Below are 18,500 nucleotides of genomic sequence, written 5' to 3'. Positions count from 1 at the left end.
CATTCCAGCATCCTACGAGAATATATTAAGTTCTCAACTCAAAATACCATATACATGGCAGATCCAGATCTCTCTTCAGAGGCATACATGTTACAGAATCAGGACTGAAGTCCCTAACTATAGATCATCACATACTGGGAAAAAAAAATCCTTTCTGCTCTTCTGTGGGCATCTATATTGCTACCTGTCACCACCACACTCCAGATCTGTAATGAACTTTTCACCTACAGATAGGATAAATCTAGGATAAACCATGGCTTTATCCTAGATACACATATGCATAAATAACTCCTTGAAACCAAACCTGAAACAGTTACCAGGAAATAATGTTATTATCATGGTAGCACTTACAACATTTTGGATAGCACAGGTGACCATTTTAACAAGGGGCATGACAAGTGTGAAGAAACTAAGCTGAAATAACAGTAGGAATGTTTCCTTTTTTTTCTGTTAGCAACTTCAAGACACAGAATTCTCCTTACCAGGTAAAAACAAAACACAGAACAAATCACAAAGCAGGAAAGCCTCTGCTTGACAGAGATCACTGGAGAAACACAAAGTGAGCACAGACTATCAAAAGATGTCTCTGCAGGTCAGCAATGTATTTTAGTCACTAGACACACCTGAATCACCCTGAATAGAGATGTGTTGCACCAGACTGTGACACTGAGCCTCTGCTTTGACAGATAAATCTCCATCTCTGTTTGTCAGAGAGCCATACTCACCTGGCACAGCGAACCCAGTTGATGTGCTGACTCAGTGAGAACAGAAACTTCTGCCTGTGAACCGTCCACACTTTGACTGTTTTGTCATCAGAAGCTGTAACTAAGGACTGGCCATCACTGGAGAAATGAACACTTCTCACGGTCGCTGTGTGAGCCTTGAACACAGTTGATTCTCCTTTGCTACACAAAAGGGAAGAGCTCTTTAACACTGCACAACAGAGCAGCAAAGACATTCTGTACCTGAAGACACAGAGCTGTATTCTGAGCAGTGCCAGTAAGCACCCCTTATGCGGGAACTGCATGTCACCACATTAGGAGAAAAACATTGATCAACCTCAAACTTGCTCATGCTTCATGAGCAATACAGAATACACAGCTAAGACTAATTGTTTAGTTCCACGTTAGAGGCCAATCCAATAGGAAACAACCCGTGTTTCTTATAAAGAGGAAAAAATGCTACAGCTAATTTGTGCAACCATTTAAACACTTATGAAAACATCAATGTAAAAGAGGACACTGAGGTTCTGTCCTGCTGCCAGGTCCTTTGCTGCAAGGCAGGCAAGGAGAGAGGTGTTTCCACAGCTTATCTAGACAGAGCCTAGCAGGCAACAACCCCACAACTACTCTTGTAATGGCCAATGCACCAGTTGGCCATCCCAGTGCCACATCCATTCTTGTGGCATTCCAGGGCACACAAGAAATAAAACGACTGAATTCAGCACACCTGAAGTTGTACTGCTGTGAGCAACCTGAAGTCAACTCAGTCAGCCAAGACAATTTAAATGTGTTCATTTTTCTTTACACTTCATTTCCAAACAAATGCAAGATGCACTTTTCTGGCAAATAAACATAAGGCACCTTTAGAGATCCAAAGCACAGCATATTTAGAGATCCAACAGGTTTATGGAACTCCCAGTCCAAAATCTGTCTCCAGCATGTACTGTACCACCAGGAGCTCCATATTCACAGACTGAAGAGAAGACAAAGACAGTGCCAAACAGATCCCTGCCTGTCCCATAGCCAGAGAACTGCTACAGAGAAGTGGGGAGAAATTCCAAGTCATAGTTAAACACAAAGAGAGGGAGAAGGGAATAGGTACTCACATACTAGGGATCCACAAACGGACTGTTTTGTCTCTAGAGCCTGAAGCCACGAGGTGACCAGAAGGTGAGAACTGGACACACAAAACTGCATCTTTGTGGCCCACGAAGCGATAGGCTCTCATCTGAGGCTTCATACTCCAGATCATCAGAGATGAATCCATCGAGCCACTTACTGAAATAAAAAAGGAGAAACAAAACCACACAAAACCAAACTTGAATTAGTTCTCCTCTAATTACACTAAAACTACATTTCACACTCAGTTCACCATCATAGCTTCCAGCAGTCTCCATACATCTCCCTTGAAGCTTCACCCATCTATTGCAAGCTGTGTATATTATTTCATTAGCAGTTCAAACACAACAAGGCCAGCCATGGATTACTTTGGACTGACAATTTACTTTCAAGAGTCCAGCCATGCAACAGCTCCCAAGGCAGAAGCCACACAGGTTGCAAATCTTCCACACGCTCAGGAAATGAAGGTTATCTCATCACTTTCTCATTGGCAGAGGCAGGTATGAGCTGAAGCAGGTTAAATGTTACTACAGATTAAGCAGAGAAGACCAGTGAGTTGGTGACTTAAAAGCACCCTGGCTACACCTCCCTCCAACACCCACTCCCTTGTGGCAAAACACTGACCAACATCTGCAGCAGTTCTTCAAAACATTAAAAACACAAGCTTGCAAGGTGAGTAGAGCATTGTTCAATTTGCTGTTAACAGGAAGCATCAGCAGACCTTTTGCTGAGCTCAGTTACCTCCACTGATCCCCACATCTAACTAAGGCAGAGCAGCTCCTTCTTTATCCTCTGGTCATCAAAACACAGGCAATTTACCTATCTGTTTCTTAGCACGACTGAAGTCCACACTAGTGACAGCATCTCTGTGGCCTTTGAAGTGCCTCTCCAGGGACGGATCTTCCTAGAAGACAAGAATGTTCAGACACTTCAGATTTAAGATTCATCTTTTTACAACAAAATCATTTTATTTCTACAGCAAGTGAACCAAGCCACATATTCCCCCTACAAAAAAAACCCCAGGTACAGGCCAGAACCATTGTGTAGGCAACTGCACAACACGAAACACAAATTTCATATATACCATAAATTTAAAAAAATATATACCATAAAATTTAAAAGAAGCAAAATATCCAAGCTGTTATTAGCTTGGATCTTGGGTGACTGCACAAATCCCTCATGCATTTTTACAACATGCTGCTGGCACAGAGACTCTAAAGCTGACTGTAGAACAGATAAGCCATGTCCATGATCACCTGAGCAGACAGCCAAGCTCAGCTCTGCTCTGACAGCTGCTCATCTCAGCTCAGGTATAGCTAAGAGGCCACCATTTGTACAGAAGACACACACTTGCAAGATTTAACACCCCTGTTGAAACAGGCAGGAGGAATGAGAACTGCACCACAACGAACTGACACACAACCCTTCCCACAGCACCTTGCAGCAAAGGCCAAAAAAAGCCTGAGGTCAGGCAAAAAACAAAAACCCGAATTACAGGAGGTTTTAACACTTGAAAACTGTGCAGACCTCAGGATAGGCTGATCAGCCTTCAATCCCTGCTCTCACACACACTGCTCCTGCCTCCCTGGAAATCCTCACCACAGCATTTTCCCTCTCAGGACTTGACCAGAGCCCCTCGCTCAGACAAGCAACCAGCCCCGGAAGAGGGCAGCCCTTCCCCGTCAACACCCAGCACCAGCCCTCCGCACACCCAGAACCCCTCCAACAGCCTGGAGGTGCCGCCAACAAAACAGGCCAACCCCAGCTGCAACAGCACCCCAGAGCCAGGGCTACCCAGCAGCATTAAGCTCCTCGAGCCCCTCTGTCCCAGCCCCACCTGCATGATGGCACCCCACAGCAGCACTGAACCCCGCCTGAGCCCAGCACTGCCTCCCACCGCCACCCCGGCCTCAGAGTCCCTCACAGCATCAGACACACCCGGCCCGGCACCGGCCCAGCCTTTCCTTTCACTCTTCTCTGCACAGTCACAACCCTCCCGGCTCGGACACATCGGCCCGAGGGCTGCCAACGCCGCCAGCCCCGCTCAGCGGCAGTGCCCGCAGCCCTGCGGGGGGCCCGGCCCCGGCTCAGCGGCCTCACACAGCCTGTTCCGGGCGGGCCCGGCCGCCCCTCACCTCACACACGGCGGCCATGATGCCCCGCCGCCGCCGTTCGGTTCCCGCGCCGCGCGCGCCCCGTAGCAACGGCCCCGCCCAGCGAGGAGCGGGGGGCGGAGCCCGGGCTGAGGGCCGCTGGGGGGCGCTGAGGGGCGCTGGGGGCCTCTGAGGGGCGCTGAGGGGCCGCTGAGGGCCCGGGCTGAGGGGCGCTGGGGGCCGCTGAGGGGCGCTGAGGGCCGCTGAGGGCCCGGGCTGAGGGGCGCTGAGGGCCCGGGCTGAGGGGCGCTGAGGGGCTGCTGAGGGCCCGGGCTGAGGGGCGCTGATGGCCGCTGAGGGGCGCTGAGGGCCCGGGCTGAGGGGCGCTGGGGGCCGCTGAGGGGGCGCTGGGGGCCGCTGAGGGGGCGCTGGGGGCCGCTGAGGGGCCGCTGGGGGCCGCTGATGGGCGCTGGGGTCCGCTGTGGGCCCGGGCTGAGGGGCGCTGGGGGCCGCTGAGGGCCCGGGCTGAGGGGCTGCTGAGGGACGCTGAGGCGGGCGCGGGGCCGGAGCCCGGGAGCCGCCGGAGCGGGCTCCTCTGAGGGCTCGGTCCCGTCAGGGGGCTCAGGGCGTTGGGGAAATCCCGTTCCGGCGTTGTTATATCAGTTATTCTGGCAGGCTTGGGGCCGCTCCCTCAGTGGCCCGGTTAGTGCCCATCCAGCCCTTTCCTTCCCCTCAGTGCTGCTCTGGGGCTGAATGGCGCCACAGCCTAGTGGAAGCGGTCCCCGGATCTCAGCCAGAGGTGCGCCGCAATCCCGTGCCCTCTAGGGCTGAGAAGCCGGGCTGGTCACTTCCAAGAAGTGGTTCAGCTGATGGGAGATCAGTTGCTTCTGCTTGGTCTGTGGGTGTTCAAAACAGGAACTCACCCTGGGGTTGTGCAAAGAGCACAGGAGAACTGTGGTAAATGTAATGGATAAATTCGTGTATATAATGTATCAAAGATTTGGTCTATTAAAAAGCTACTCCAGGGCATCTCCGAGATTCCAAGGCCTGTTGTGCAAGCTGTGAAACCACAACATTTGCAACAGAAATGACACAGCCGGACTGGAGATGGCCCATTCATCAATGATGGGCCTCCATTTAACAGCTGCTTGACATCTGATGTCAATATTGATGGGGAATCCGGAGGATGATCAAATCAACACCCCAGAGAAGAAATCCAGGAAGACTCCTGAGTAGTCTTTTCATACTTATGGGAACCCCTTTCAAAACCTCGCTTGGAAATAAAGAAATACTTGAATATTTGGACTTTCAATGGACTTAGCCTCAGGATAAATAAACTGTATAAAAACCGTACGCTGAGACCCAGTGGTGTGTGGTTGAGGTTGGACGGTACCATTGTTACTGTCACTCTGCCCACCCAGCATTCGATTGATGTTGTCCGATTTTATTGTGACTTTTTAATTTGGTTTTGGAAATTTGCTAAATAAATTCTGTTATTTTGAATTGGCTTCTAATCATTTATAACAGAACTGAGAAAGGTTTATTCTTCCAGTGGTTTAATACCAACTCAAATCTATTTCTTCCAACTCTGTTCATCTCTATCTAGGAACAGCGCTATTTATTAGACACTGTGGACTGGACAATGACTGCTCTCTAACAGGTGCCTGTGTGAAGCCCAGGTGTGCCTCTCCATGGAGCTTGGGCTTCGAAAGGGGCCTTTCCTCCATCTCTTCTGCATCTGGGCCCCTTTCTGTAAGGACACCTCTCCTTTTGCACGTTTCCAACAGCATGGGGTGCTCTCTGTTGAAGCTGGGGTTATAGTAGTAGAGGATCTAAAACAGGCAAAGGAGAAGAGTTAGTTGCCACTATCCCAAGACTGTAACCCCAAAGTTGCTCCAGATTGCAGCAGAGGATCATGTACTCTGAGGGCTGCATAGCACCTAAAGGTCAGGCTAAAGCTTGTGATGGTTGTCTTCAGGCATCCCCATCCCTGGGGTTTTGCCTCATGAGTGCAGAGCAGTGTAGGATTTTCAAAAGCAGAACAACTGCTTTTGAAAACCAAGTATCATGATTTGTCAGCAGCTTTAGTGCAGATGTGAGCAGGCAGGTAATCTTGTTGGCCCTTTGGTGCATCTGCTTGGCATTGGGCAGGTGCCACAGGAAGTTTTAAGATTTGATGCAGCGAGACATAGAGCAAAAACATTCAGAGAAATCAGGTTATGCTGAGTCTGTCTGTGCCTTTAATGGGCTCAAACTCAGCAGAAATGTGTCTTATCTGCATTTATACTAGTCTTAACCTAGTCTATACTAGAAAGACTTACACAAACCTGCCTGAGCACAGCCTGAGAAAAGACCACTCGCTCCCATCCCCTCCATCACAGAATCACACATTGTCTTGGGTTGGAAGAGATCTTAAAGATCATCAAGTCCCAACACTGCTCCCTTTGGCACAGATGCCACTTACTATCCCAGGTTGCTCAGAGCCCCATCCAGCATGGTCTTCTTGAACACTTCAAGGGGTGGAGCATCAATAACCTCTCTGGGCAACTTGTGCCAGGGCCTCACCACACTCACAGGGAAGGATTTCTTCCTAATATGTAATCTAAACCTGGCCTCTTTCACTATACAATCACTGCTCCTTGTCCTGTCACTCTCTGCCCGCACAAAAAGTCCCTCTTCTTCATTTTTATAAGCCCTCTTAAAAAGAGTGGCTTCTTTTCAACCTTCAAATGCTCCTCTATGAGGAGGCCTTATTTGCTGTGAAGGTCCCTTTCCTCCCCAGATTATCACAAGCATTAGTAGCTGTGCAGAGCAGCTGCTGTACCTGGCTGCAAGCAGAAGCTGCTGCTTCCTCTGCCAGGAATTCAGGCAGGGAGGCAGATCTTTGGAAATTCCGCTGCATTTTGGTGAATCCATATGCATTCAGCTGTCGCATGAAACTTCTAATTTTCTGTGTGTGGAAGACCTGCTGTCCATCCCTGCCCAGCACCTCCGTTTCAAAGAGATCTTTGTTGATGGCCACACATTTTCCACACTCACTCCACCAAATTGACTGAAAGTTGTCACTTTCCAGCATTTTCCAAAGCTTCTGTGGAAAGCGCAGGGACAAGAACTCTCTCTCCATGGCGATCCCCTGGACAGGATCTTGACTGTGTCCCACCAGCTGGCAGGCAAAGACCAACTGGCACCAACAGACAGCAGGTTCCAATGGAATGTTCTGGCATATCACTGTGGTGCCTGTGCTGAGCTGTGGGGACATTGCAGGTGACATTTCTGTGATGGTTGGCCAAAGCAGAGAACCCCTTAAAACATGAGAAGCTTGACAGAGCAATGCAGATTCAACCAATATGGTTTACATATGTTCTCTGTTTATTCTGTCTAAAATCGCAGGTTATATACACTTCAATATAGTTTACAATTACAAGTATTTTCTCATTGCTATATAGCATGAGGAAAAAATGCAAACAGACATTGTTTATCTTATTCTTAAGGTGGCTAAAGTGTTCACAATACAAATAATACCTATTAATACCTAGAAAAACCACTGTCCCTTGTTCATACCTTAACATAATTTCTAACTGCACCACAGGCTTCACAGGCCTGAATCTGGGGCCCAGGCTGGGGTAGCTCAAACCTCAATCCAAATATAAATCATGCCCTTGCTCTGCTACAGTTGGCATTGTACAATACAGCAGAAATTCTGCTACAGCTGGCACTGGTGCCCTGGCATGAGAAGCACCCTGAGGTGAAACTGCTGAGGAAACTGTTGCTTCTCTGTCCCAGAGGCAACAGTGGTGGGAGTCTGGAGCCCAGCAGTGTCCACAGAGCTGTCCTGATGGGCTGTGAGCAAGGAGAGGCCTGGGCCATGTCTGGCTTCACCAGGAGTGGGTCCCTAGGGAGGAGCTGGCATGGCTGCAGTCTTGGCCATCCCAGGGCCCTGTCTGAGGAGCTTTCTAGCTGGACCCCTCTGTCACCTGCAGAAACGTGGCTCCCTGGACCCCTGCAATGCAGAAACAGCAGCTCTAGCATGGAGAATCCTTTTTCTGACATCTCTTACCCCAAAGCCTCAGGGATTCCTTGATGTCAACCCATTGTCTTTGCAAACTTCTTGAATAGGATTGCACTTTTTCACCTAGTGGGTTTAAAACCAGCTGGGAGAGATGGACCAGGGGACACACTTGCTTCATTTCTGGCATGAGACCCAAAAGCAGTAGTTTCCTTTCCATCCACGAACAACCCAGCAATTAGGTTGGCAGAACAAAGCCCAAGCCCTCACTCAAGCCATCTGGTCAAGAGATGTTCTGGTTTACTTTATCTGCATCACTCCTTCTTTCTTCATAAATGCAGAGCCATGAACATAATCCCATTAATTGGTCTTCTCAGGGAAGCATCCATCCTCTCCCTGCTGCACTGCCATCCCAGAGTAGACAGTCTGCTGGTTCAGGAGTGTCTGTGTGCCTGAAAAGCTCTGCATTCCTCCTTGACCTTTGAGGTACTGCATCTGAAGAGATACATTCCTCCCTCAGACATGGCCTTTCTGCCCACATAGCTATGGATTTTGAATCTGGAAGTCTGAAGTGGTTTCAAGAATGGCCTGACCTGTTCCTCATTAAATTCTTTGGCATTTGAGTATTAACTTTTCTTTCCCTGCACTGAAATAAAAAAGAAGATACACATGATGCTAAATATGCCTGAGGTCTGAAAGAATCATGTCCAATCAATTTTAGAGAAATAAAAAAAACCAAAAACCAGAAATATGTTGTGATTGCACTCCCACTTCTAAAAGCAGAAAATGGGAACATTTGTTTTAATTGAAGGATTCCACCACCCAAAAAAGTACCCCTAGTTGCCTTCTAGATGTGGAAAATGAGGTTCACTCTCTTGGTAAAATTTATAATTTTAATAAAGGACAATAGGAGACAAGGATAATAAAGCAAATTTTAACAGCCAGGTGCTTGGCATTTTAGCCAAGCACACCTGCTGTTTCAGAGACACCCTTTACATACCTTTTCTATTACATCAGCCTATTGCATATTCATAAACAATTAGGCACATTTAAACTTTTCCCCAGACTAGTTTACATGTTCCAAGAACTGTTTAGCATGGCTCCTCCTCGGGTCCACCTTTTTAGAGCATGTGCATTTCTTGGCTGTGGTTTTAGTCCATTCTTATTATCACCTCCAGCTTGGGTTTTGGTCCATACTTTCTACAGTTGGCAGGTGCTGAGAGTTGGCGTATCAGTAGCAACAGTCTTCATCATACCTTCATTGGATCTTATCCCAACCAAACAGGCAATTCAATACAAGCATAACTCTTATCAGCTATCCCACTACTATGTCTAAGTTTAGTTGATACCAGAAATAAAAACTATATCTTTATAGCAAAGCTAGTTTAACATTATACATATAGCATCCGTTTTAATATTTGTGAAAGGCCAATATTATAACATGTATTTATAACATAGATAATACACGAGCAGCATCTATGGTGGCCATGGATGGTTACTTTCCTTACCTCAGCCCTGGGGTGCCACTGTGTAACACCAACAGCCAGAAGTGACAGCATATCACTAGTGTGACACTCTCACCTGTGGGAGTTCAGAACAAATGTCAAAAGAAAAAGAATTAAAGAAAATTCATGTCAAGAGGGGGAAAAGGAGCCCTTGGGAGCAACAAGCAGACAAGTCTAGCAGCGGAGCTGATCGCCTTGAATAGCCCAGTTCAGCCGTTCAGACATCCCTGTGGCATTATGTGCCCCGGGTTTGGGCAGGATGGGGATTTCCCAGCCCCTGGGAGCCGGCCGCTCCCGACGCCCAGCCCGGGAGGAGGCGCTCCGGCCTTGCGCTGTCACCCCGTGTCACCGGCTGGGGACTGCTGCCGGCCCTCAGATGGCCACCGGGGGGCGGGCTGGGGCCGCAAACTGCCTCCCTTGGGCAGAGGCGGAAAAGCCTGCGGGAAAACGGGATGAAACGCAGCACGGCTTCATTAGAGATTAACCGGGCCAATCTAGGCAGCTTCTCTGTGAAGAATACCGTAACTCTGGGTGATAAAAGCGCTGAGCTTTCCTCTTACAGATGCCACTTCCCAGCTTGCCACTTAGGAATTATCTAGTAATTCCCAGCCACTCCTTCCCTGGGCTTATTTGTATCACTATGAATCGGAAAGAGACCAGAAGCCCCAGGATCTGCCCTCTCTGTCACATCGACAGAGCCCTGCACTGGCAGTCCTGCCATGGCTGTGATTTCTGCATGCTGCAAAAGCTATTGCAGAGCATCAGAATTCAGGCGAGTCATTCTTGCATGAAATTACAGTTAACCTTTGACTCCGAGCCCAATTCATAAAGCCCTGAATTTCTCTCTAGAGTGTGTGGGTCTAAATTTAGCAAATAAACTTAATGTTTACCAATGCTATACTGGAAACCCCAGTTCTCACCTGTCTTGTTAATACTTAAACTGCTGAGTCTCTACTCATACCTTTGCAGTTCTAAGACTATTCCAAGAGACAGTGTGCAAAGCTTCAGAAAGCCACCAAAGCTGCAGAAAGCCACCTCATATGAGACTTTTTCTGAAACAGCTGAGGTTCTCAACAAGACCAGTGGTGGGAAGAAGTATTTTGCTATCTAGAAAGGAAGCTCCAAGAGACATGGGGCTGGTGAATGCCATGCACACAAGCTAAAATGGAACCAGCACCTACACCCAGGTCTCCCAGTTGCTAGCAGCACTCTCACAAGGTCATCCTGTCCCCATGATCCCCACAATCCCAGCATGAGTCCTTCACAGCTGCTTTGTGTCCCATCCCTATACATCGTGGAGATGGAGGCAGTGGCATTGGGCAACCAACCCTGCAATGCTATGGCATAGGTCAAAATGACCATCTGGGATGTGACAGCCACCCTATTATTGGTACTTTGCATCCAAAGAGAACAGCAGGGACTTAGGCAGCCCAAGCACACAGCTACAAGGAGCCAAAGAATGTAGATGAAGATTCACAGCACGGAGTTGATGTCAAACCTCCTTTGCTGCTGCTGTGGAAGGGGGCAGCTGCAGACAGGCTAGACACTGCAGAAGGGAGCAGACCCACCAAGCAGCTCAGCTGATGACAGTAACCTGTTCCCATTGCTTCCATGGGGAGGGACTGCTTTACACCAGCTGAAGATGTAGCTTGCTGCCACATCAGTTATTTTTTCTCTTACTAATGACTTTGTCCTCCCCTATGTGCCAAACCTGTTTATTTATAACCCACATTTCTTTTTCCCACCTGCCTTTGTGCTTATTACCCTTCCTTACAGAGTTAAGAAAAAGACAGGAGTTAAAAAAAAAAAAAAAACACCTTTTCCTCAAGTAAGTCCTGACCTAAATGTAAATCTGTTCAAGCAAATTCAGAGAGCTTTGATGCTGCATAAGAAGAGAAAAGGAAGGGGAGTAGCCTTTACTGCTATCAGAACAGATCTTTACTGCTGCATAACAAGCAGGCAATGAAGCAAAAGCCACGGGAGTTTAAAGACGAAGCTCAGTCAAAGGTCACCTGGCTGCCCCAGGTGCTTGTTATCAGAGCATTGAAAGGAGGGAGGAAAGTGACAAGAGCTGCTGTGACAGTGACACAGCAGGAAACAGCTGACAGGGCTGGGGGAGCCCTCTCCTCTCCTCAACACTCGGCATGCAGAGGGTCTTTGCTGTTGTAAAGCAAAGGGGTTGCAAAGCCTGGGCTCTGCAGTTGCTCAGGACACCAAGAGAAAATATTTCTGATTCAGATTTGAAGCATCTGCTAGGTAGAGAGTCAGAAATCACTCTGTTAATTGCAATACCGTTTTATTTGCTGCCTAGTCTTTGCAGATTTGTATTACTTTCATTGCTCATCCGTACAGCTGAAGGGCTGAGGGGGAGGGTGACAACGGGATGCATGCAGAAGCACCAGAGGGATACACTGCTATTGCCTTTGTGGAGCTACACAGTTCTCATCCGTCCAAGAGAGAGGGAGTAGAGAGAGTAAAGGGAGCTCGTACATGCATGCAGTTTCCAGGACTAGCCTAAAGGAGGAGGATTCAGAAGTGAGAAAATGTGGCAAGCTGGATCCAGCCAGAATATCATCAGCAGCCTTCTTGGCATCTACAGAGTTGTCTCTGACCAGTTACATCAGTTCTAGTGTCTTCAGCCACTGTAAGACCTTAAAATCTGTTACAGGAATGTAGATAAAACCTGACTTTAAAATGTCTCCAACACAGGTGGCTCAGCTGTGCTGATCTTGCTGACCAAGGCCAGGTGGCTGCTTTCAGTCCTTGAACTTTCTCTGCTAGTGTCTGCAGGGGTGAGCAGAGTTCAGGCTTCACTGAACTCACAATTGCATCAGCACAGAGCCCAAAGTGCACAAAAACTGGTGCTAGGAAAACAGTAGCTGAGTTCAATGGAATTCCTCACTCATGGGGCACATGTCCAGCACCCACACCCAGCAGGGCTCATTGCCACACAGACCCACGTGCTGGGGCTGACCTGGCCAGGCCAGGTAACACTGCATGGTCCAGCACCACCCACCTACAAAGCACAGTATTGCCAGTGCCATGGAAGCATGTTCCAGTATTCACCTCTCCCCATGGGGCTGCTTTCCAAACAACATTGATCACTGGGCTGGATCACATTTGGCCTTGACTTTTAAGCCTCTAATCTTATAGAAAAGTTCTTTGTCCCGAAATTTCCGAACTCTGCAGATTAGAGGAGGGTATCAGTCAGACACTGCTGAAGAGTATCAAGTATCTGTGGAAAGTGTCACACGGGAAAAACTAAAAGGGTGAACACTCAGCCATGCTGAGAGCAGAGTGGGCAGGGGGACATCAGCCTTTCCAAAGAAACTCCTGCTGACAGGAGAGTTTTGTCAGTACAGGCAAACAGAACTGCCCAGTCCTTCTTCTAAAGCTCTAAGCTCTCAGGAGCCTTGCACCTCCTAAAGACCTAGACAACTGCTTCTCTCCTTCCCACACATTCCTGCAGAGAGGAATGTCAGGTAAGTGTAACCAGAGCAGACCACAGAACAACCCCAAACATCTCTTACATTTGCTGCCTTTACATGCTGAAGGGAAAGATGCACCTGTTTGCAGAACATCAGAGCAGCCCTTGTTCTAACCAGCATTAACTGTATGGCACCCAGCTGACCATCTCCCCTGCAGCACTTTCCCCTCTGAACAGACTATAATTACTAAAGCTAGACATTCCTGCAGGGAATAGAGCTGTGTGAGGGGATAGTGGTTCTTTGTATTTCCAAGCCAGTTGAAGTAGGCCGAACTAGATAGTGGTGGGCCCACTGCCCAAACCAATTCCTTCCTTGCACTTCCAACTTTTTGGAAGGGCAACATTTGCCCTTCCACTGGCAACAGGAGCTCAGCCTTTGCTGCATCTCTTTGTGCTACCTTGACATGGTCACGCTTGTTCTGGGACATCTGCCTTGCTGAGGCTACTAAAGGACAAGCGGGACATTAAAGACACAGAACTATATAAGAGAGTTTTCCACTGTTCAAATAGGACAGGACAACAAAAAAGGTTTACTGGTCAGTTTATTATCAACTCAGTTAGGTTGTCAGTGTCTATTTGACTGTATATCCATAGTGTGCTCCAGGAGGCTCTAGAAGCATGGGAGCAGCTGCCAGTGGAGATGGATGGGCTTCAGCAGACACCTGCATGTCCCTCCACACTGACCATCTGGGCTTCTGGAGGGGCCTTTCATCCAACCCCACTGCACACGGAGTTCTCTGTTTGAGGGCAGCTCTCCTTTTACATGTTCCCAGCAGCCAGGGATGTGCTCTGTTGAAGCTGGGGTTATAGTAGTAGAGGATCTAAAACAAGGAGAAGAGTTAGTTGCTACTATTCCAAGACTGGAAAAACCCAAGCTACAAGAACTAGGATTCTGAATCGCAAAAGAGGAGCATGGCTAAGGAAAAGGACTTTGAGGGCCAGATGGAATTTACAGGTCAGGCTAAAGCATTATGTGATCATTGTGTTCAGCCATCCCCACAACTGAGGTTTTGCTCTCCTGGGGGCCAAAGCAGAAAAACTGCTTTCAAAAGCTAAATATCACTATTTCTCTGCAGCTTCAGTGCAGATGTGAGCAGGCAGGTAATCCCATGATCCTTGGATGCATCTGCTTGGCATTGGGCAGGTGCCGCAGGGAGGTTTCAGATTTGGTACAGCAAGACAAGGAGCAAAGACATTCAGAGAAATCAGATTACGCTGAGTCTGTCCCTTAAATGGGTTCAAACTCAGCAGATCTCACTGAAATTTATGTTATCTGCATTTCTACTAGTCAGAAAGATTCACTCAAACCTGCCTGAGCACAGACTGAAAAGGAAATAAAAACCAGACCACTGACTCCCATCCCCACCTCTTCTATGGCAAGGCCTTATTTGCTGTGAAGGTCCCTCTCTCCCCTCAGATTATCAAAAGTGTTGGCTGCTGTGCAGAGCAGCTGCTGTACCTGGCTGTGAGCAGAAGCTGCTGCTTCCTCTGATAGGAATTCAGGCAGGGAGGCAGATCTTTGGAAATCCCGCTGTACTCTGGAGAATCCATAGAGGTTCAGCTGGCGAATAACACTCTTGATGTGCTGTGTGTTAAAAACCCGATGACAAACTCCCCTGCCCAGCACCTCCACTTTGAAGAGATCCTTGTTGATGGCCACACATTTTCCGCCCTCACTCCACCAAATGGATCGAAACTGGTCACTTTCCAGCATTTTCCAAAGCTTCTCTGGAAAGCAGAGGGGCAAGAATCTGTTGTCTTTGCCTATGCTCTCACTGGAAACAGCAGGAGGTCGATTGGTCTTGCATCTGTCACTGCCAGGCCGGACATCCCGCTCATCCTCCATCACTTGTACGGCAGTGTCACAGGGCACAATAACCCCCTGTCCTGGAAGGCCAGGAGAAGCCATGTCAGCCCACTGCCCCAGTGCACCTGGAGCAGAAAGGGATGGTGTTTCTGTGGGCATCAGCTCACTTTTCTATTCTCACAGGTGGATGGAAGCTTCCCCCATTGGCCATCACCTTGCACAGCCCTATCTCGTTCTCCCAGTCAGTGGGCAAAAGCCAACTGGCCATGGCTAACTGTGGGTTCCAATAAATGTTCTGTTTCTGTAAGCAAACACCTGTGTGTCCTGTGCAGGAGCTGGTGGGAACACCTCTTTCTCCATGCCAGCAGCAGTTCCCTGGACAGGCCAAAGATCTTGGCAGCTTCCTGAAGGGCAGCTTTCCTCCAGCTCCTCATCCAGGCACAATACAGCTGAGGCTCTTCTTTTGTAGCCCACTCTTGGCTTGCGGCCTTCCAGCACCTTGGGATGGTCCATCTTAAAGTTAGGCTATAACAGAATCATAGAAGCTAGAAAGTGCAAAGGAGGAGAGTTATTTGTAACCAGTTCAAGCCTGGAAAACAAACATACATAAGAACTAAGACTTTAGTCTTGGCCAAAAGCCAAACCTATTGAAGAAGACAGGGCAGTTTGAAACCTCAGGCTTGGGCTAGCTCAGATGTTACAATATGGTTCTTTTAAATGATAACCAGCCCTGGGTTTTTACCTGAGCAAGTCCACAGAGCTGTCCTGAAGGGCTGGGGGCAAGGAGAGGTCTGGGCCGTGTTCAGCTGCACCCAGGAGTGGTTCCCCAAAGAGCAGCAGGGACAGCTGCAGCCCGGGACATGATAGTGCCCCATTTGGAAACCTTTCCAGCTCTACCCCTCTGACACCTGCAGAAACACCCTGACAGTTTGCACCTTTTGTGATTCACTGGAGAAACACATTACAAGCTCCCTGCTAACAAACTAGCCTTTCAATTGGCTATGAAAAGTTCTGCCAAGCAAGGGGAAATGGTCTTCCCTGTTGAAACACATTTCAGCAAGCCTTTGTGTGGAGTAAACACTCTTCATGCCAGCAGGATCAATACAAACAACCTGTCTTGGTACCCAGTTCTGAGCTGCTGCTTGTCCCTTTCTTGCAGCCCAGTGTGAGGCAGTTTGGCTGCAGCATTCTGTGATGTCTGTACGAGGGGAGGCTATTTCTGAGGTGACAGAGACCCAGCAGATGGCTGAGAGCCCAGAACCACCCCTGAGCTCACCTTGTTAGCACTGCCAGGTTGCTGTTCTCTAACAATCTGTTCTAAACACTGGCTAAGTTTGGAAACAATGTTAAAAGCAGGCTTGTCATGGTCATGCCAGTGAATGAAGAGCTTCTCAACAGAGGGAGAGTCACCAGCAGCACAAGGGAGAAGACTATATTTCCTCTCTAGAATGGTTTATATCTAGGTGATATATAAATATCACCAAAGATATATCTTTGAATCCTTCAAACTGCTGCAACAGTTTTAATACTGTATTAAGGGCTGGAAAATTGGAGGATCAGAGGATATTTCACTGTCTAGCTCCAGTCCTTTGCAAATCGATGTGAATCCTCCATTCAAAACACAGATTCAACAAGCCAGTTCCTAACATATTCTGATCCTTAAAAAGTGTCCATATTCAGCTTTTGACTTCAGCTTTATCTCCATAAAATTCTCACCAATTTAGGCTTACTCCAAGGGCAAAGCTCACCAAGCATTCACAAAAGCAAGGAACAGCAACACACAGTTGTTGGCAGCAGGGCAAACCCTCCGGGGTGAAGAGCCAGCACCCAGTGATCACAGCATCACCTCTCCCAGCTCAGCCTTCAGGAAGTGAGTTGTTGTGGTTTTACCTGTGAAAGCAGAGAGGGGAAGAAAGGTGATGGTTCTCAGAGGAAGATGGACAAGTCAAAAAAAAAAAAAAAAAAAAAAAAAAAAAAAAAAAGGGACGTGCTATAGCTGCAGTGAGTGGGCTACTTTCAATTATCCTGAGGTATAGGAAAAGCCTGCAGGTGTAGGAGTATCCTGCAACATCTCAGGTGTTCTCAGAAGAATTTATTTCCCACTGCAAGTCTCCCAGCTCTGCATTTCTTGGTCGGGTTTACTCCCTCTTGGAGAGCAGATACATTCCTCTGCCTCTACCTTTCAGCTCAATGCCAGGCCTGCAATGTGTCTGATAGATAAACCAAGCCCTGGTAAAACCAAGCACATTCTTGTTTAACACCATACATTGACCCACTGATGAGTTCTTTTTTCATCATCTCCTGGAGATGTGGGAAGCAGCTGGAACCAGTATCCATGTGAGGAAGCAACAGCATTTCAGAAATTTCAAAAATAGAAAGATCAAAAAAGTTAGGCTTGAACCAAGTGAGGCAGACAAAGCCCATAACCCTTGCCAGGAGGATGAGCAATGCAAACAGTGGATGCCTGTATCTGAAGGAGAGATTTCCCCCAGTCACAGAAGAGGAATATATTTTAAGTAGATGGCTTTTGGTCTTCTGTTTTGTTTACTTCAGCAAAGACAAAACCAAAAGTGACGCCATACCCTACTTTATTAAGTGCTGAAGGAAGCATCTGGGAACAGCAGCAAAACATTACAAAGTCCAGACCAGCCTAAACAGAGACACGCAAAAACCCTCCTGCTCAGCCTGCTGAATATGTAGATACTTATCTATTACAGCCTGCTACCATAGCTGAACAGAAAATACCTGCTGGCCTTCAGGATGCTCCAAGCAGCCAGAAGTAGAACAGGGGGAATATCACACTCAGCTCCTCTTCAGGGGTTGCTTGGTCCCTCGAATAACCACCACTGCACAGAAGGAGCAGACCCACAGCCTCTGCCACAGCTGCGTTCATGCTGCCTCCAGTTCAAGAGCTCTACGGCTACTGCCCAGTTGTGAACCTTCTGGCAACTTCTAGCCTGTGCCAAGTAGAAGCTGAGGAGGAGAATGAGGAAGTGACCCACTGAAAACTGTTCTGTGTGAGGGACTTCCCCACAGAACCAGCACAAGAAAGGCATTCCCTGCCCAGTTAGTGCCATGCTAAACCTGGAGAGTGGCCAAGCTCTGGTTCAAGCTGCCTGATTTGATCACAGAAGCCAGTACCTCTGCCAAGTGCAGGCACTGGCTAAACACTGTTATAATTAGAGCTGAGGTGCCAGGCCAGTTGTTTCCAACTCCCGTTATTTTTATTATGTATCTTTCAGTATTCTGTGTTAACGTCAAGAGAGATGGGGGTCCAATTTCAGAGGGTAGAGCTTCATGCTAAGAACATCCAGTTTTGTTTTCCTACTCAAGCAGAGTGGTCCAAATCTGGTGGTGCAAACCTAGGTGCACCAAAAAGGTCCTAACTATAAGGCAAAGGGGAATTATTTCACTTGCTAAATCAACTTACTGAACAATTAGGTTGGCAAATTACACCAAAGGTAATTATTCTAATCAGCAAACATTTATTAGAAATTGGAGAGGTACAGTAAAGGATCAGCAGAGGAAGGGATTGGCTGTTTCATCTGCAACTGTCCTGACCTTCAGGAAAAGCTCTCTCTAGCACAACATGGTTGCCATAAATACTTACACCATGACAAAAGATGTCAGAAATGCAGGCTGTTGCCATCACAGGATACTCAGCCAAAGCAAAACTGTATGGCTTTCAAACTTGAAAGTTTAAGTTTAAAGTGAGTTTAAAGTGAGTTTAAAAGTGAGTCAAGTGAGTTTAAAGACCAGCA

At 47.8% G+C, this 18,500-nt stretch overlaps 1 protein-coding gene across 5 annotated transcripts in view; it reads right to left on the bottom strand.

Annotated features, from left to right (window-relative positions):
* The window catches only part of POC1A (POC1 centriolar protein A), a 56,214-nt gene extending 40,847 nt beyond the window's left edge, over positions 1 to 15,367 (bottom strand). For 2 of the 5 annotated variants that reach the window (XM_066326803.1, XM_066326805.1), the window contains exons 1-4: positions 3,977 to 4,054; positions 2,661 to 2,745; positions 1,829 to 2,000; positions 726 to 905 (exon numbers count right to left, since the gene is read on the bottom strand). In XM_066326803.1, coding sequence (XP_066182900.1) covers positions 726 to 905; positions 1,829 to 2,000; positions 2,661 to 2,745; positions 3,977 to 3,994 — 455 coding nt within the window. In that variant the 5' untranslated portion in view covers positions 3,995 to 4,054. Of the gene's footprint in view, positions 1 to 725; positions 906 to 1,828; positions 2,001 to 2,220; positions 2,294 to 2,660; positions 2,746 to 3,976; positions 4,055 to 14,391 lie in introns of those variants that run through there. The other 3 variants (XM_066326808.1, XM_066326807.1, XM_066326806.1) reach the window with 3 other exon arrangements.
* Between the last annotated feature and the right edge of the window lie 3,133 nt (positions 15,368 to 18,500).

This window comes from Sylvia atricapilla, chromosome 11 (assembly GCF_009819655.1).
Source record: "Sylvia atricapilla isolate bSylAtr1 chromosome 11, bSylAtr1.pri, whole genome shotgun sequence".
NCBI classification, from domain to species: Eukaryota; Metazoa; Chordata; class Aves; order Passeriformes; family Sylviidae; genus Sylvia; species Sylvia atricapilla.
The sequence above is the reverse complement of the archived record's forward strand: the minus strand, read 5'-3'. Positions and strand labels throughout refer to the sequence as shown.